The following is a 19,643-nucleotide window of genomic DNA, read 5'->3' on the forward strand; positions in this document are numbered from 1 at the left end:
AGCTTTTATGAGATCATGCCTTCTTTGGGATTACATTTAGTGCTGGGCAAAGGGCAAAGGGCAAAGGGCAAAGGGCAGAGGTCATCCATGATAAGGCCCAGGAAAATGAAACTGCTAGCCACCTCCACACCAGCCCACCGATGAAAACTGATGTGCGGTCTCTCAACTCCCCCTTTCTGAAACCAATGATTAGTTCCTTCACCTTGTTGACTTTGAGCAGGCGGTACAACTCAACCAAGCGGTCCACCTCTCTCCTATACATGGACTCACCACCACAGTGGAGTAATAAAAAGGAACTGCACGTGCTGGTTTATACCAAAGACAGACACAAAATGCTGGTGTAACTCAGCGGGTCAGGCAGCATCTCTGAAGAAAATGGATAGGTGACATTCCAGGTTGGGACCTTTCTTCAGACTGTTCGGCAAAGTTCTGTGATTACTTCTAGGTAACCTGTCAGAGCAAATCCTGATTCTTTCAGTCTGACATGAGAATATACAAACATATAGATGCCCTTTTGCTGCGACTTTATCTCAGACTGATATTTCCACACGTCACAAACACATATCTCCTAATTTGATCATGATTCTTACTTCTCCCTCCAGCAGCAACATCAGTACCCCATCCCAATATTCTTGCGGAACCCAAGTTCCCAATGCTGCAGGATAGTGGTGGAGTAGTGATACTGTGACTGAAGGTCTGGGACCAATGGTGTTCCACAAAGATCAGTGCTGAGACCTCTGCTTATTGTGAGATGTGCATAAACAATGTGAACAAAGATGTCGATGGGCTGATTAGCAAGTTTGTAGATGACACAAAAATTGGTGGAATTATGGCTGGTGAGGAATGCTGTCAAAGGACACAGCTGGATCTATAACCAGTCAAGAGTTAATGAAGAGTCAAGAGTGTTTAATTGCCAATGTACCGAAGCAGAACAATGAAGTTCTTATTTACTGCTGCATAACAGCAGTAGTTATGTCTGTAAACACAGTACTCAATATATAACATCATGAAAAAGTTCAGTAAATAAAAAAGCAATATTGAACAACAAGACAAAGCCCAAAGTCCCTCGTGCAACCAACACAGTTTGTAGTTTGAAGTTTCCAGTTGGAAATCATGGGTAGACAAATAGACAACGCAGTTTAATTCAGACACGAACGAGGCGTAGAACTTAGAGAGGTCAAATGTAAGAGAAAACATACACCGTAAATGGCAGGACCCTGAGGAGCGACGATGTATAGAGGAATCCTGAGATGCATGTCCATAGCTCCCCTTATGTGGCATTACATGTATATTTGGTGGGTAATGAGGTATCGAGTATACTTTACTTTAGACTTTAGAGATACGGTGTGGAACCAGGCCCTTTGGCCCACTGAGTCCATGCCTACCAGCGATCACCCTGTACACTAACCTACACACCCGGGACAATTTTTACGGAAGCCAATTAATGTCTTTTGAGTGTGGGAGGAAACCGGAGCATCCAGGGAAAACCTGCGCGATCACAGAGAGATCGTACAAACTCCGTACAGACAGCACGCGTTATCAGGATCGAACCCAGGTCTCTAAGTGCAGTTTGGCAGCAACTCTACCCGCTGCGCCACTGTACCGCCCCCTTGTCTTTATCAATTGGGGTAATAAGTGTGAAAGTCGGGAAATAATGTGGCAGCTATACAAAACTTTATTTAACCACAGCTGTAATATTGCGAGCAGTTCCGGTCACCGTATTGGAAGGAAGATGCAGGGACTTTGGAGGGGATACAGAAGAGATTCACCAGGAGTTGCCTGGATTAGTGAGTAATTGTTATAAGGAGAGGTTGGACAAACTTGGATTGCTTTCTCTGGAACATCAGAGACTGAAGAACGAACCAATAAAAATAGAAAAAAATGATGAAAAATAGGTAATAGGTAGCTAGTCAGTCTTTTTCCTCGGGTGTCAATGTCAAATACTGAAGGGGCATAGGTTTAATGTCAAAAGGGGAAAGTTTGCACAGCATGATTTGAACTCAGAGGTCATGATACAGTTGAAGCAAATACTGGAAACACTCAGCAAGTTGGACAACATCTGTGGAAAGTGACCGCGTTAACATTTCAGGCCAACGGACTTCAAAAAGAACCAGGGACTCTGTTTTGCTTTCCACGGGTGCCGCCTGACCAGCGGAGTGTTTCCAGCATTTTCTGATTCGGTTTCAGATCCAAAGCATCTGCTGTTTCTTTTGATTTTCTTGATTCACTAAACTAGATTTGCATTGGATTTCTAACATGAACATTTGAATAACCTTTACAGCTGTTACAACTGTCAATAACTTCCCAACTATAAACTGATTAAATCAACTGGGCCGTAATATCAGCAAAGCAAGTGCTGGGCAATTAACCAAAAGCAATAAATGAGAACAAAGTGAACATGTTAGGATCCATTGGATTTATGGGCTTGTGCACTCGATTGATTTTTAAATTCAGCGACATTTAGCAGTGAGCACAAAAGTACTTGTTATCAACAGATAAATTACACTTTGGTGCAATGTTTATTAAAGATTTAATCAGCATTAATTGGAAAGGATTCAGTGATGAACGAGAATTACCAGATCTTTTCCTATTATTATTCTATAATGAAAAGCCATCCTGTATTTTAAATTTGCTATTCAGTTCAAGATACATATAAACAAAACGGGGTGAATGTAATGTAGAATCATTGGCAGAGTAACTGAAACTCGGAAAGTGGTCTAAGATGAATGAGTGCAACTACCACAGAAAAGCTGCATTTCTCAAGTGCTAGTTCATATACCAAGCAGAATGTAAAGTGTCTACATTTTTTCATGCGAGCTTTCCATACAAGGCTTTGTTTACGTTACATGCATTACTAGGTTTTTACATTCATTTTTCTGTTATCCAGATTAACATTAAAAATGGGGTTGAATAAATAGCGTGGTAGAGATATACATAGAAATGTCAAGGTGCAATTTCTCATTGCTTGGCAACCTTTGCATCCACCAGTCATCAGACAACCCATCTTCCATGTCCACCAGTGCCCTTCCATGACCCCACTTTCATTTTAGTTTTATTTAGAGATACAACGTGGAATAAGCCCTTTGGCCCACTGAGACCACGCCGATCAGCGATCACCCACACACCAGTTTGGTCCAACACACGAGGGACAACTTACAGAAGCTAATTAACCGACAAACCTGGATTTCTTTGAAATGTGGGAGTATACCGAAGTACCCGGAGATACCCCATGCGGTCACAGAGAATGTACTAACTCCGTACAGACGGCACCCACAGTCAGGATCGAACCCGGGTCTCTGGTGCTGTAAGGCAGCAACTCTACCGCTGCGCCACCGTGCAGACCTCCTCTCCAGACCTTGATCAACCAGTCCAACTCTTCTCCTCTGACTATCGGCTATTTGTTGTTCACACCTCCCATTTTGACCTCACTCGTGAACTTATGTTCTGCTTCCTTTTATGCATTCTGCCACGGCATTACTTGAACAGGGCCTCCCAGCAGCATGCAATGCCCAGGGCCTTCAGACAACATTCAATGCTCTGGGCCTCAGGCACTATTGAACTTAGCAGCAGTGTGTCCACAACCAGGATGTGTCAGTAAAATGCACGGTGTGTTGGTATTTACTGCATCTCCTAGGAGGTCTGTTGAAATTTTTGTCCGATAATTGTTGACTGCCAATCATTCACTCAGAGTCTTAATACTTCAGTTAGAGGACATGCTAGGACATCCCCAATTTTTTTGCTTACTTTTTCTTTCTTTCTATTCTCTCTCTCTGACAGTCTTTTTTCTTTTACATTATTTCCTTTTTTTATATGTGATTTGGCAATTGAGTCACATGGAGTAGAAACAGGCAAATCACATATAGACTAGTCACATTTGCCTGCATTTGTCCTATATCCCTATCAACCTGTCCTATCCATATACCTGTTTAAATGTTTCTTAAACCTAGTGACAGTACCTGCCTCAACTACTTACAGCTCGTTCCATGCACCCATCACCCTTTGTGAGAAGAAATTACCACCACTTACCTTAAACCTATGTCCGCTGGCTGCTCTGGAAGGTTAGATCATATGGAATTCAAGGGGAGATAGCTGAATGGATAGCAAATTGGCTCCATGGAAGGAAGCAGAAGGTGATGGTGGGAGGTTGCTTCTCGGACCAAGGCCTGTGACTAGTGGCGTGCCTCAGGGTTCGGTGCTGGGCCCATTTGTCATCCACAATAATGATTTGGATGAAACAAAAAAGGGTGGTTTTGCAGATAGTGAAGATAGTTGTGAAAGATTGCAGCAGGATCTAGATCGATTGGCCAGGTGGGTAGAGGATTGGTTGATGGAATTTAACACAAAGTGGGAGGTGTTGCAGTTTGGGACGTCGAACAAAGGCAGGACCTACACAGTAAATGGTAGGCCTCTGGGTAGTGTTGTAGAACAGAGGGATCTCGGAGTACAGGTGCATGGTTCCTTGAAGGTCGAGTTGCAGGTAGATAAGGTGGTCAAAAAGGCTTTTGGCTCTTTGGCCTTCATCAGTCAGAATATTGAGTATAGAAGTTGAGAGGTCATGTTGCAGTTGTATAAGATGTTGATGAGACCGCATTTAGAATATTGTGTTCAGTTCTGGGCACCATGTTATAGGAAAGATATTGTCAAGCTTGAAAGGGTTCAGAAAAGATTTACGAGGATGTTGCCAGAACGAGAGAATGTGAGCTATAGGGAGAAGTTGAATGGGCTGGGTCTCCATTCCATGGAGCGCAGGAGGATGAGGGGTGATCTTATAGGGGTGTACAAAATCATGAGAGGAATAGATCGGGTCACAGAGTGTCTTGCCCAGAGTAGGGGAATCGAGGACCAGAGGACATAGGTTCAAGGTGAAGGGAAAAAGATTTGATAGGAATCCGAGGGGTAGCTTTTTCGCACAAAGGGTGGTGGGTGTGCAGAACAAGCTGCCAGAGGAGGTAGTTGAGGCTGGGACTATCCCATCATTTAAGAAAGTTAGACAGGTACATGAATAGGACAGGTTTGGTGGGATATGGACCAAGTGTAGGCAAGTGGGTCCAGTGTAGCTGGGAAATTGTTGGCCGGTGTGGGCAAGTTGGGCCGAAGGGCCTGTTTCCACACTGTATCACTCTATGACTATGGTTTTCGATTCTCCTACTCTGGACACGAGGCTCTGTGCATTTACCCAACCTACTCCTCTCATGATTTTGTACACCTCTATGATCACCCCTCATCCTCCTGTGCCCAAAAGAATAGAGTCCCAGCCTGCTCAACCTCTCCTTATAGCTCAGGGACCTGGCAACATCCTCATAAATTCCCTCTGCACCCTTTCCAGGTTGGCAACATCTTTCCTCCACCGGACGCCCAATACTGAACACAATACTCTAAATGTGACCTCAACAAAGGCCTTATACAACTGCAACACGAATATCTTTCACAGCGCTACGTCAGCAGTAGGGAAATAGTTGGCAGATTCTTAGGGACCGGATTTAGTTGCATTTGGAAAGGCAAGAATTTGGTAGATAATTAGTATGGCTGTGTGTGGCAGACACTCCATCTACCAATTTTGATTGGGTTTGTTTAAGGGGATGGCAAGGATGATTTATGAGGGCAAGACAGTGAATGTTGTCTATGTGTTTTACTAAAGCTCTCAATAACATCCCGTAAGATAGGCTGGTCCAGAAGAGTTAGTCACATGGGATCCACATTGATGGTATGTTGGATACAAAAATAGTTTGGTCGTAGTAGTGATGGAGGGAGTTTTTTTATTACTGTAGGGTCTGTGACCAGTGGTGATCTGCAGGGATCAGTTCTGGGACCTCTGTTGTTTGTAATATGCATTAATCATTTGAGCAAAAGCAAAGGTGACCTGATCAGTAAATTTAGGAAAGTATACAGTCACTTAAATAAGACACTTAAATAAGGCGAGAGGGGCAACGATTGCAGATGATGAGAGGGGGAGGTATTTTTATTTTTATCTAGATGGTAGTGGGTGCCTAGAACAAGCTACCAGGGATGTTGGTGGAGGCAGGGGTGGTGATGGAGGCAGATACGATAGTGGTGTTTAAGAGGCTTTTAGATGGGCACATGGATATGCAGAGAATTGCAACAATTGGATCATGTGTAGACAATTCAGATTAGTTTAATGTTCGGCACAGACATTGTGGTGTTCCTGTGCTCTATGTTCTAAGTAATTAAAATCATTAAAGTTAATAGTGTAGGAGAATAACTGCAGATGCTGGTACAAATCGAAGGTATCACAAAATGCTGGAGTAACTCAGCAGGTCAGACAGCATCTAGGAGAGAGGGAATGCGAGATGTTTCGGGTCGAGATCCTTCCTCAGTCTGAGGAAGGGTCTCGACCCGAAACGTCACCCATTCCCTCTCTCCTGGATGCTGCCTGACCTGCTGAGTTATTAAAGTTAATAGAAACAATTTACAACGTCCATTTATTTCTAGCCTTATCCTCAGCCCCCTCGCGGCTATTCAAAAAAATGGATTCACTGATCTTACTTTCAAGAAGAGACTGATGGGCAACCTTTGCAAGTTCCTACTTTACCCTTGGATTCCAATCAGATCTGCGGTGAAGCACATCGGGAAGATTACTGGCAGAGTTTGGACAGAAAGCTTGGGATGTCATATTTTTGTGTGACATCCAAACTCAAGGGCTGTTACTTGGGTAAACGTCAGGATTTCAGTACAGATCTGCCTGTATTCATCGGCTAAACCCACCCAATTGCTTCCGAATATCCCAGAGGTAATCCAAAAGCATCTTCCTTCTATATTCTACTCTCTCTTCGTGAATGCTATAATCAGCATTTAACTGCACTGCTCAGAGATGAGGCCTTCACAAGGCAGAAAGATTTTGATGGGTATAATTCTTTCGATTAAATTTTTGATACCCACTTATAAGGAATAAAGTGAAGGGATGAAGTTTTACTTCTAGATAGAAAAGGATCAGATAATATGCCATTTAGTGGGTAATTTCCTGTTCTTTAAATACTGTAAATTTCACCAATGTCATGTTGGGTTTAAATGCATTTTGAAATAGCCCTGATGGCCAACAGAATAGTGAAAGGCCTGGATAGAGTGGATGTGGAGAGGATGTTTCCACCAGTGGGAGTGTCTAGGATCAGAGGCCATAGGAGTGTCTAGGATTAGAGGCCATAGCCTTAGAATATAAGGATGCACCTTTAGAAAAGAGCTGAGGAGGAATTTCTTTAGTCAGATGGTGGTGAATCTGTGAATTCATTCGCACAGACAGCTGTGGAGGCCAAGCAATGGATATTTTTAAGGCGGAAGTTGACAAATTCTTGGTTAGTAAGGGTGTCATGTGTCCTGGGGAGAAGGGGGTTGAGAGGGAAAGATAGATTAGCCATGATTGAATGGCGGAGTAGACGATGGGCTGAATGGCCTAATTCTGCTCCGAGAATTTATGAATTGATGAATCCAACATTAGTAACTTGCAATGTAATTATACAGGGTGCAATACCCATTTTAAGCTCCAAATAAGGCACTGATCTGTCCTCAAAACTAAGTTTCAATGCAGTTGATCTCCAGGCTTACGCGTCAACTAACCGATAATTCTTAAGCAGAACATACAAGATCATAACATTGAAAGTGGGGGATTTATTATTAAAAATACTCTAGCCATACCTCATGCTTGGCATTGTACCACCCATTTCAACCACCCACTCCTCCCCTCCCCCAGTCCTCAAGTTGCATGCTTGCTTGGCTACTATGTACTTTCCTCACGAGTGCACAATCCACAACATACAAAAGCGGCAGAACAGCAGCAATCTGTGTCCCCAATGATGTCCACGTCCAGCTGCCTTCTGCCTCTGGGGCCTTGACAGACTATCACAGACACTATCTTAATGAGGTTGGCTTGCCACCTTGTGAAGGACTGGAGCCAGCATCATTAAGCCTCTGCACAACCCTCTGCACTACTCAGTTCAGGTTCCATCAGCGTTTGAGGGCATAACCTCTGTGCTTCTCTTGAACTGCAATGTCATTTTCCGTTTATTTCACTTTAATTGTTATTCCCAGTCAGGTCTCCTTTATGTGTTGAAAGAGCATATTTTCTCTTTTTACCCATACTTGCCATCGTGAGTTAAACCAGGGTCAGAAATGGTACGTCAGACGCAGGAAAAATTTGCATCTGTGTACTTTGCTTTTTAAAAGCATCTTCAAAAGCAGCTTCATCTCTTAGCTCAAATGATCAAGGACATCAAAGGAACCAGGGGAGTCCAATGCTCAATATCATGTCAGCTGAGTAAGACATTAATTGTAGAATGCAGAAGGAGTCGTTAAAAGCATGGCAGAGTACAACGGACAATAGACATGTTATTGCTGCTGAGGAGAATTTAGATTACACCAGAACTAAAAAGTTCTAGTTATCACTGATAAAATGGACATTTTTTTGCCCTGTTTTTTAAAAAAAAATTGAGAGTGGGAATATTGTCAGGAACTTACACACCAGGAAATTATTTCATACGTAACTATTTTACATGTGCGATTTAAGTCCCGTTGTAGGTGACGGAAATGTTGGCGGATGATTTGTTGGATCCGCTGGCTGGTGGGGTGGAAGGTGAGAACGAGGGGGATTCTGTCCTTGTTGCGAGTGGGGGGAGGGGGAGCAAGAGCGGAGCTGCAGGATGTAGAAGAGACATCTCTTAATTAGGTGACAAACAGAATAAGATGATTATCCACAAATCTAACTTTGTTAATGTTAGATCCAATTTTCGGTTACAACGATGGGTGCACACGATGCCACAATCAATGGGGATTATGTGGCGGCTCCCAAAGGTCAGGCCACTCCCATATCGAACCTTCCAGCACAGTGATGGACAGGTCCGGGGGCGGCTCCCAGCTGCAGAGATAATCCAGGGGTGGCTCCCAGCTACACAGATAAGTAGCAAGGATTTTGGCGCGAGCCCAGTCTTCAGTCTCTCACTGAAGCGGAGAGTAGTGTGCTGTGCTCATCAAAGCCTCTACAGAATTTGCCTGGCTCCTCGCCATCATTCTGGGCTTTCTCACGTACCCGCTACAATTAACAGTAAAAGGAGGTCTTAATTACAGAAACTTGACGAACAATGAAACGAGGTCTTGCACAGAATGTGAATTGATGGCATCAGATTATTGATGATGGTTGCAATATAAAAATATTGGAATTGATAACCTTAATATGCTGCAGAAATATGCCAAGGAGACTAACTCTGAAGAAACTCCAAAATGCCCCCCTATACGGCTTTTTCAAAAATGCATCTCAACCCATTACGATACGGGGCTTCAAGCGTCCAGTGGCATGGGAATACTTGGATTTCGGCAACATGTTCGACTTGGGAAGTCAGATTGCAAACCGTTCCCAGGAACGGAACCTTGCCGTTACCTGCAGACGATCCGTACTTCCCTCCATTTTGAGAAACAAACATTCACCTCTGGTTTTGGTTTTCCTGCAACTTGATCAATCTAATCCACAGAAGTCTTCTTTAATCCCAAGATCTTTAAAACTGCTAGTATAAGAAAATAACTGCAGATGCTGGTACAAATCGATTTATTCACAAAATGCTGGAGTAACTCAGCAGGTCAGGCAGCATCTCGGGAGAGAAGGAATGGGTAACGTTTCGAGTCTCGACCCGAAACGTCACCCATTCCTTCTCTCCCGAGATGCTGCCTGACCTGCTGAGTTACTCCAGCATTTTGTCTTTAAAACTGCTAACGTCCATTACATGGTTTGTAAACTTCAACTTTTATAATTGACTAAAGTGAGTAAATTGAAGCTCTAAAAGATGTTAGGTTACTGCATTTCTTTTTGGTCTATAGATTCAAATGAGCCAGAAGCCATGCTAAAATGTCCTAGTTTTACATCATGACATAATTTCACATGGAATGCAATTGGCCTCAAATAACGTTATTTTAAATCATTTAAGTCAATCTACTTTCTGTGCAAAATCAGACATCTTTTCAGGCAGCTTGGCATCATAGTGACTATAAATGTCATCGCTTAAGGGAGTAGGGTGTGCAATGCACATAGTCTGATAAAAGGGCCCTGATCCGAAACGTCACCTATCCATGGTCTCCAGAGATGCTGCCTGAACCGCTGAGTTACTCCAGCACTTTGTGTCTTTTTTTTCTAAACCAGCACCTGTGGTTCCTTGTTTCTACTCTGGTTTGCACATTGTCAACTTTGTCAACTATAATGGGTATTTTAATTCCAATAAGCTCTTTAGACAAATTTGTTGGACTATGCTTTTAACTTAGAAATCGCACCAGAAATGCAGAAATAAAAGATTTCAGGAAGCAAAGCAGTCCACACTGGGGTTGCCAACTGTCCCGTATTAGCTGGGACATCCCGCATTTTGGGCTAAATTGGTTTGTCCCGTACGGGACCGTCCTTGTCCCGTATTAGTAGGGCTGCCAACTTCCTCACTCCCAAATAAGGGACAAAGGGTGACGTCACCACCACGTGACCTCACCCAGCCAGTGGCCACGTGCTCCCGCTCCACCAATGGCGGCCGCCCGGGCCGGGAGGCGAGTTGCTACGCAACCTCCATTAGGGGCTCCCAGAAATCTCAACAAAATGTAGTAATAATCAGCGCGGTCATAAAATCCCGGGTTTAAAAGTACAGGTTTGGGCTAACTCGGTGTAAAATGTAACAGAAATGCTGTGGGGAAAAGCTCAGCGGGTCAGAAAGAGAAACAGAGTTAATGTTTCAAGTTGGGGACTGGTCGTCATTCCCAAATCGCTTTAAGTCGGACGGTGGAGCATTGTGACTCCACAGCAGTCAATGAAAGTTAATGTCAGCTGGTGTTAATCTACTACCAGTCATTTTGAACCACTGCCTGAGATGGATTTTAAGTAATTAAGTTTTACTTTGAATAGTTTGAAGCACCTTTACCGTCACATCTGTGTGTTACAACAGCCTGTGGCTTACCTGGACTGCGGGCACTGTGTACTGCCAACATGTGGACTGGACTTTGGACTGTTTTATTTTCCTTTGTAAACAGCACCGAAATTTGGGTACTGGGCATTTGTGGTTGTGCAAGAGGATTTCACTGTGCTGTGCAGACATGACAATAAAGAACCATTGAAAATCCACACAAACAACACCCATGGTCAGGATCGAACCCGGGTTTCTGGTGCTGTAAGGCAGCAACTCTACCTCTGCATCACCCTGCTGCTCTTAATGGTGTTGATTGCCATTTAAGGACAATCTGTTGAATTCAAAGGTAGCAAACATGCCTCTGAACCCTGGAAAAGGCAAGAAAAGTGGCAGAGTTCTTACTTCCAAAGCTTTTTCCAGTAACTCCATGGGAAGTCGGCCTGTGTGGAAGCAGGCAGATATCATTGAGTGCGGCACTCTTCCACAATGGTCCCAATTCATCTAAACTGTGCCATTCGCTCTCGACGCACATGTGAAGGATAAATCCAGTCTATCCTATCTACGTCTTAGAAATCCTATTATATCAAGAGCCTGCACCTGCAGGGCAGAGGGGAAAGGGAAAAGGAAAGAACATTGGAAATGTACTGAAAATTGCAGATGAGATCTCTGTATAAATTTTATTCTGAATAATTCTTGGCTGGGGAGATTATTTCTGCTCTTCCTGTAATTGAAATCACATCATGAGAGCACGAGATGTGATTTTCAATCATAAAAGATGATTCATTCTTCTCAACCTTCAGTCATGCTACATGATTTAAGCATTGAAAATTATTATAAATCCCCTGCTGCCTCGGATAAATGGTTCGGTGAGCAAGCCTTTTTTTAAATTAATGAAAGAATAGCAGAAAGTCTTTTTAAATAACAATTCTCATTCAACTATTACGACAAAACCGTACCCAACTTGAACAAAGTTTTACTTATCTTAAAGAAATACGATTAAGCATTTGGGTATTAGACTTCTGCACTTTATTTTCTGAGTCATTGCCCCAGTTGTTCTACAATTGTAAAGCAGCTGTTATTTTCTTTTGTCTAGCATCATCCTTGGATTCAATTTACTATAAGGCAGTGTGGTTTTTCCTCAGTGAACAAGATGTTATGCTTGAAAACTTCAAGCTCAAAGATTAAAGTCTTTTGTTCCCCCTGTGAAGGGATAAAATTGGATTTACTAATTTAAAATTGTTGTGTTAAAAGCCAAATATTAACTGCAAGCCAGAGGACATAGAATAGGTCCAAATTACTTTACAAGCAGCTTTATTCCTCCAGTGATTATTATTTCAAATGTACCTTGTTTTAGTTTGTCTTCCAAATTGTGAGATTAGTCGAGCTTTTGTATTGCAATAAGTGGCCTCCTCCATCAGTATATTACTGAATGGAAATATATTTCACCTGCTCCTATTTGGGCAAACGTTATTCTACAAACAGATGAAATAGACAAGTTGGTGTTGTTTTAAAAAAAAAACTCTTACCAAAGTATGGGTTTTGCTAGAAATAACAATGCTTATTGTGTTTCCCTAATTCCCCTCAAATTGAGTTGCTTGCCATAGGAGACGACAGAGTTGGTGGCCAGGCTGAATAATGAGAGGAGATAGTTGGACTGAAGGGCCTGATTCTGAAAAGGATATTTATTGAAGACTGTACCTTCTATAAATATAAGGCAACAGAAATATATTAATAAACTTTATTTGGCAATACACAATAGACAATAGGTGCAGGAGTAGGCCATTCGGCCCTCCGAGCCAACACCGCCATTCAATGTGATCATGGCTGATCATTCTCAATCAGTACCCTGTTCCTGCCTTCTCCCCATACCCCCCGACTCCACTATCCTTAAGAGCTCTCCCTAGCTCTCTCTTGAATGCATTCAGAGAATTGGCCTCCACTGCCTTCTGAGGCAGAGAATCCACAGATTCACAACTCTCTGACTGAAAAAGTTTTTCCTCATCTCCGTTCTAAATGGCTTACCCCTTATTCTTAAACTGTGGCCCCTGGTTCTGGACTCCCCCAACATTGGGAACATGTTTCCTGCCTCTAACGTGTCCAACCCCTTAATAAATAATCTTATATGTTTCGATAAGATCCCCTCTCATCCTTCTAAATTCCAGCGTATACAAGACTAGTCGCTCCAGTCTTTCAACATACGACAGTCCCGCCATTCCGGGAATTAACCTAGTAAACCTACGCTGCACGCCTTCAATAGCAAGATTATCCTTCCTCATTTGGAAGCCCCATTACTGTCACATTATTTGTTAGCAATTTTCTGGATCCTTTATATTTCTCTGAGGTTAAGATGATTTCTTTCAGTAAATTATCAAAAGCAGAGCTGGAGATTATGCTGCAAAACAGTACACGAATAAACTTGTGTCTTTTAAGTGTCCTTACAAAGAACATGTAATCTATTCAAAACATAGAATAGTTTAGAGATACAGCGTAGAAACAGGTTCTTTGGCCTATTGAGTCCGCGCCGACCAGTGATCACCCATACACAAGTTCTATGTTATCTCAGTATTCACATCCCACACACGAGGGGCAATTTACAGAAGCCAATTAAAACCTACAAACCTGCACGCCTTTCGAATGTGGGAGGAAAAGGAGCACCTGGAGAAAGCCCACGCAGTCACGGCGTGAACGTGCAAACTCCGTGCAGACAGCACCCGTGGTCAGAATCAAACGCAAGTCGAGTATTTGAGCATGTTCCAGTAGTGTTACTTTTTAACATAATTTACCCCAATTTAGTTAGAGGTCTTGATTTCCACTCACCATCAAACATACGTGGTGGGAAAATTTCCATTTTCAGTTAACCAATATGGGGTCTCAATATTTGGAACGCTGAGTCTTTAAGGCATAAAACGTCGATCTCACGCGGGTTGGCAATGCACTAAAATAGCTTACGCTAATTAAACCTCAGTCTCACAGGATTCATGAATGCAAGTCAGAACATCTTAAAAAGTCATCCCCTTTCAGGAGCATGACACCACACGGTAACATCAGGGCTCTCTACTCCGTCTTTCAAATTCATTTCATTCAAACCATTGGAATGAATTTCAAGGGCAGGCACTAAATGCTGCTGCTCCATGCAACACGTTTAGCGGCATCAACCAGAAATGAATTTCTAAGCACACAAGCTTAAAGTAAATATTTTGTCATCATCAACAATTAAGGATAGGATTAATGCAAAATAAAGTGCTCAACAAAAGTAATTGCAATACAATTTAAGCTGTCCTTAAGCTGTTCACGTGCTGTTATAATTACGTCAACAGTTTGTATGGTGTAGCATTACAGAGTTTCAGATAAAACATTCCAGGGGGAAAGAGCGTGCATAAGGGATTTGCAGGGAAAGAGGTAAAGACTCTCTCTGAAGACCAAAATGAAATGGCAAACATTACCAGTGGTTTCTTGTCAATATATGTGGCAATGTTCGGGAAGCCAGCATCGTGGGTTAACATATGATGAGCGTTTGACAGCACTGGGCTTATAATCGCTGGGGTTTAGAAGAACAAGGGGGAATATCATTGAAGCTTACCAAATAGTGAAAGGCCTGGATAGAGTGGATGTGCAGAGGATGTTTTCACCAGTGGGAGAGTCTAGAACCAGAGGTCATAGCTTCAGAATTAAAGAATGGTTCGTTAGGAAGGAGATGGAGGAATTTCTTTAGTCAGAGGGTGGTGAATCTGTGGAATTCATTGCCCCAGAAGGCTGTGGAGGCCAAGTCAATGGATATTTTTAAGGCAGAGAAAGATGGATTCTTGATTAATCCGGGTATCAGGGGTTATGGGGAGAAGGCAGGAGAATGGGATTAAGAGAGAAACTTAGATCAGCCATGAATGAATGGCAGAGTAGACTTGATGGGCCGAATGGCCTAATTCTGCTCCTATCACATATGAACTAATGAGCATACATAGAAGAGAAGCAGCTATTACTGTTGGTTTTAGCTTATTATTGTCACAAATACTGAGATACAGTCAAAGGTAGACAAAATGCTGGAGTAACTCAGCGGGACAGGCAGCATTTCTGGAAAGAAGGAATGGGTGATGTTTTCTAGTCGAGACCCTTTTTCAGACTGAACCAGCATCTGCAGTTCTTTCCTACACATTTTGTCCACTCCACTGTGAAATCACAGAGATGCTGCCTGTCCCGCTGAGTAATTCCAGCATTTTGTGTCTACCTTCGATTTAAACCAGCATCTGCAGTTCTTTCCTGAGATAGTCAACAACTTTGTCCAGCTTGCTGGACGACGTAGATTTCACACTGATTTAGACAACTTGTCTTTGAGCTAAATTTACCCAAAATCAAGAAACCAGCACGAGAACAAGGAATCTCGAGTAGAAGTTACATCAAACACACATTTACTAAACAGAATGTTATTTGTATTGATATTAAATAAAACTCACAATAAAAATGCATCCTGGCACGACAAAAGGTAATTTTATATTTTCACACAGTGTTGTGTCTATGTGAAAATTTACTACATTTCTCACAGCTATAAAAAATTATCACAAAAAATAAGCATTTTCAGTAAGTATACCCAGAGCACCTACTTGAAGTGACTTGATTTTACATTAGTACAATAGTTTTTGAAAAATATACAAAGCTATTCATTTATTACTGCACTGTGGTTGATTAATGTTCAAAAAGTTACGAAAAAGATCCCCATCCATGGCTTTAAACTCAAACAATTAAATCAAATCTTGCCTGGAAATTATACCTCAGGTTATAATAACACCACATCAGGGAAAGCTACACCTGTAATTAGAGGGTTAGAGGAAAGTCTAACTATCAAATTGGAAAACTATCTCAACAAACCAAAAATATTCAGGGAGTGGAGGGATATGGATCATGTAAAGCTGAATAAATTAGTTTCATTTGACATCATATTTGACACAGTCTGTGCCAGAGAAACTGTTCCTTGCTGTAATGTTCCATTGATTCATAAGAGTCACAGAGCACAGAAACGGACCCTTCGGCCCAACTGATCCATGCCGACCAAGATGCCCCATCTAAGCTTGTCCCTTTTGACCAGGATGACCTATATCCTTCTAAGCCTTTGCTTTCCATGTAGTTGTCCAGGTATCTTTTAATTGCTGTTATAGTACCTGACTCAACTACCTCCTCTGGCAACTCGTTCCATATACCCATCATTCTCTGAATGAAAAAGTTGCCCCTCAGAATCATACTAAATCTTGCTCCTCTCACCTTTAACCTATGTCCTCCGGCTCTTGATTCCCCTTCTCACCCTATCTATCTATTTACCCACTTGATTTTATATACTTCTATAAAATCACCCTTCAGTCCCCTACGGTCAAACGAATAAATTCCTGCCCAACCTCTCCTTGTAGCTCAACCCTCAAGCCCTTGCAACATCCTCATAAATCTTCTCTGACCTCTTCCCAGCTTAATGACATCTTTCCTATAGCAGGGTGACCAAAATTGAGCACAGTGCTCCAGGTGTGACCTCACCAACATCTTGAACAATGGAAACATAATGTCTCAACTTCTATGTGTAGGAAAAGAAAAACTGCAGATGCTGGTTTAAATCGAAGGTAGACACAAAATGCTGGTGCAGCTCAGCGGGACAGGCAGCATCTCGGGAGAGAAGGAATGGGTGACGTTTTGGGTCGAGACCCTTCTTCAGACTGATGTCAGGGGAGGGGCGGGACAAAGATAGGATGTAGTAGGAGACAGGAAGACCATTGGGAAAACTGGGAAGGGGGAGGGGAAAGAGAGGGACAGAGCAGAGGACAGAACTTTGTCCCTCTCTTTCCCCTCCTCCTTCCCCTTCCCAGTTCTCCTACTAGTCTCCCTGTCTCCTACTACATCCTATCTTTGTCCTGCCCCCTCCCCTGACATCAGTCTGAAGAAGGGTCTCGACCTGAAACATCACCCATTCCTTCTCTCCTGAGATGCTGCCTGTCCCGCTGAGTTACTCCAGCATTTTGTGTCTGTCCCAACTACTATACTCAATACCCTGACTGATGAAGGCCAATATACAAAAAGTTTTCTTGACCACCCCATCTACCTATGACACCACTTTCAGGGAACTATGTACCTGTACTAGTAGATCCCTCTCTACAACAGGGATCCCTGGGGAGTGTCTACAACACTCCACAGGGCCCTACTGTATCGGACGCGGCGATGGTCATGCACCTGTTTGACCACAAAATGCAACACCTCACACTTATCTGCATTAAACTAAATTAACTGTTCCTCAGCACATATGCCCGGCTGACCAAGATCCTGCAGTAATATTTCACAACTATCTTCACTATCTACGACACCAGCCGCTTTAGTATCATCTGCACTGTTACTAATCATGCCGTGTACATTCTCATCCAAATCATTCTATGTTCTCATTCAAAATGCCACTCTATCCAAAGCAGAGAATCCACACCTGTTTTTGGCCATCTCTGTTAATGATGGGTATTTGGAGTAAGCAGAGGCACATATCGAGACAGAGATCAGATTCCATCAGACACTAATGAATTCCCACATTCGAGAGATAGGCCAATTTCACCGATGGCTCATATTGTACTCAGCATAAACCCGTCCAAAATTAGCAAACCAAAGCCTGGTCGATGTCACCAGAAATAGCTCAGAGTTGTTACACGAAACTTAACCATTTGGAAGAGCGCCAAGTTAAGATCAGAAGAAATAGATTACATAATGCAAGTAGAAAAAATATAAAGTAAAGGTCAGATTTAAGATGTCCATATTGTCCTTTCAACCATATTACCTGATGACCAACTAAATAAAGGGTAAAAGTCCTACCTTTCAAAATGAACTGGTCCTTTTTATAGTCTGAGGACTGTAAGACTCGATAGTTCTTCTGCTGGAATCCAGGTGTGCAGTCTGAACTAACCGTGAACGCTTGGTGCAGCACCTAAGAGGAGGAAGATTTGGAGGGAAAAAAAGTTTGAATTTGCAAAGTTAATCACATCGGTCAGGTGCTGTTTCAGTTCACAAAGTTGGTTTCAAAGTTATCAAATATTCTCCAGACATGAACCAAACTCAATAACATTTGCGAGCTTCCTTCATTTAAAAACATATATATTTTTAGATGCTGTGTTTATTAAGCAATTCAGAGTTTTAAATAATCTTGCACTGGCATCGATATTGCTTCTTCCCCACTGAATATCAAGAAGATTCACAGTTGCAGATATTTCAATAACAGTATTACAGATTCCTAAGTAGGAGCTCTGCTACATCATGCTAGTCTCAACAATCATTACACACAGATAGCATTTAATGGGAAAATTGCCAATTTCAGTCGTCTTCAGAATTCTGAAGCAAAGAGCTGTCAGTTCTGGCTGAATGATGGGATTAATGGTACCCGTGCAACTATTTGGGGTAATTAAATGTCAACCATGTACTTAACCAAAGCTAGGAATAGGGGCTAGTCCTTAAAATAACAGATAATGATACGAGAAAAAAATAACTAGAATCTGGAAAATGCAAATAGTGAGCCCGTGTTAGGTTGCACAACAATTAAAGATTTCATTAACTCGTTTGAGGAGAACTAAGACCTTTGAGGATTTACTTGAAATCATTTACAATATAAAAATACAGTAGCTAATGAATTAATGATTTTTCATTTATGTCGCACAATCTTAACTCCAGTACTTAACACAACTAATGTTCTGCAGGATAAAACATTGTCCTCAGCTGACATGAGAAATGGGAGGGCAAAGGTCCATGGGTTATGAAACTACAAACCATACTCAGAGCATCGACTTCCATGCAATTGAATGTTACGGTGTTAAATATTCTTGCAAATAGACCGTGAATTTAAATAATTCATGTTATGACTGGAAAGATATTTCATTGTTAAAAAGCTGCAGAACGCAATACTGAGTCCAGAAAGCTACAATGTTCCCAGATAGAAGATGGGGAGCAGTTTCTAGGCCTTATGGGAAAACAGCGAAGCAGCCTCCAGCCCAAGTGGTTAGAGTGGAAGTTCGATGGAGAATTAAAGTGGCAGACAACAGAAACTCAAACAAGTAAGTTAATGAAATCTTTAATAGAAACATAGAAACATAGAAAATAGGTGCAGGAGTAGGCCATTCGGCCCTTCGAGCCTGCACCGCCATTCAATATGATCATGGCTGATCATCCAGCTCAGTAACCTGTACCTGCCTTCTCTCCATACCCCCTGATCCCTTTAGCAAAAAGGGCCACATCTAACTCCCTCTTAAATATAGCCAATGAACTGACCTCAACTACCTTCTGTGGCAGAGAATTCCACAGACTCACCACTCTCTGTGTGAAGAAATGTTTTCTCATCTCGTTCCTAAAAGACTTCCCCCTTATCCTTAAGCTGTGACCCCTGGTTCTGGACTCCCCCAACATCGGGAACAATCTTCCCGCATCTCGCCTCTCCAACCCCTTAAGAATTTTATATGTTTCTATAAGATCCCCCCTCATTCTTCTAAATTCCAGCGAGTACAAGCCTAGTCTATCCAGTCTTTCTTCATATGAAAGTCCCGCCATCCCAGGGATCAATCTAGTGAACCTTCTCTGTACTCCCTCTAAGGCAAGAACGTCTTTCCTCAGATTAGGAGACCAAAACTGCACACAATACTCCAGGTGCGGTCTCACCAAGGCCCTGTACAACTGCAGTAGAACCTCCCTGCTCCTAAACTCAAATCCTCTTGCTATGAATGCCAACATACCATTCGCTTTCTTCACTGCCTGCTGCACCTGCACGCTTGCTTT

At 42.4% G+C, this 19,643-nt stretch overlaps 1 protein-coding gene across 1 annotated transcript in view; it reads right to left on the reverse strand.

The window, feature by feature from the left end:
- The window catches only part of cdh13 (cadherin 13, H-cadherin (heart)), a 944,123-nt gene that overhangs the window by 754,059 nt on the left and 170,421 nt on the right, over window positions 1–19,643 (reverse strand). The window contains exon 2 of the mRNA XM_078400759.1: window positions 17,700–17,811. Coding sequence (XP_078256885.1) covers window positions 17,700–17,811 — 112 coding nt within the window. The remainder of the gene's footprint in view (window positions 1–17,699; window positions 17,812–19,643) is intronic.

The sequence above is a fragment of the Rhinoraja longicauda genome, chromosome 6, assembly GCF_053455715.1.
Source record: "Rhinoraja longicauda isolate Sanriku21f chromosome 6, sRhiLon1.1, whole genome shotgun sequence".
Classification (NCBI taxonomy): Eukaryota; Metazoa; Chordata; class Chondrichthyes; order Rajiformes; family Arhynchobatidae; genus Rhinoraja; species Rhinoraja longicauda.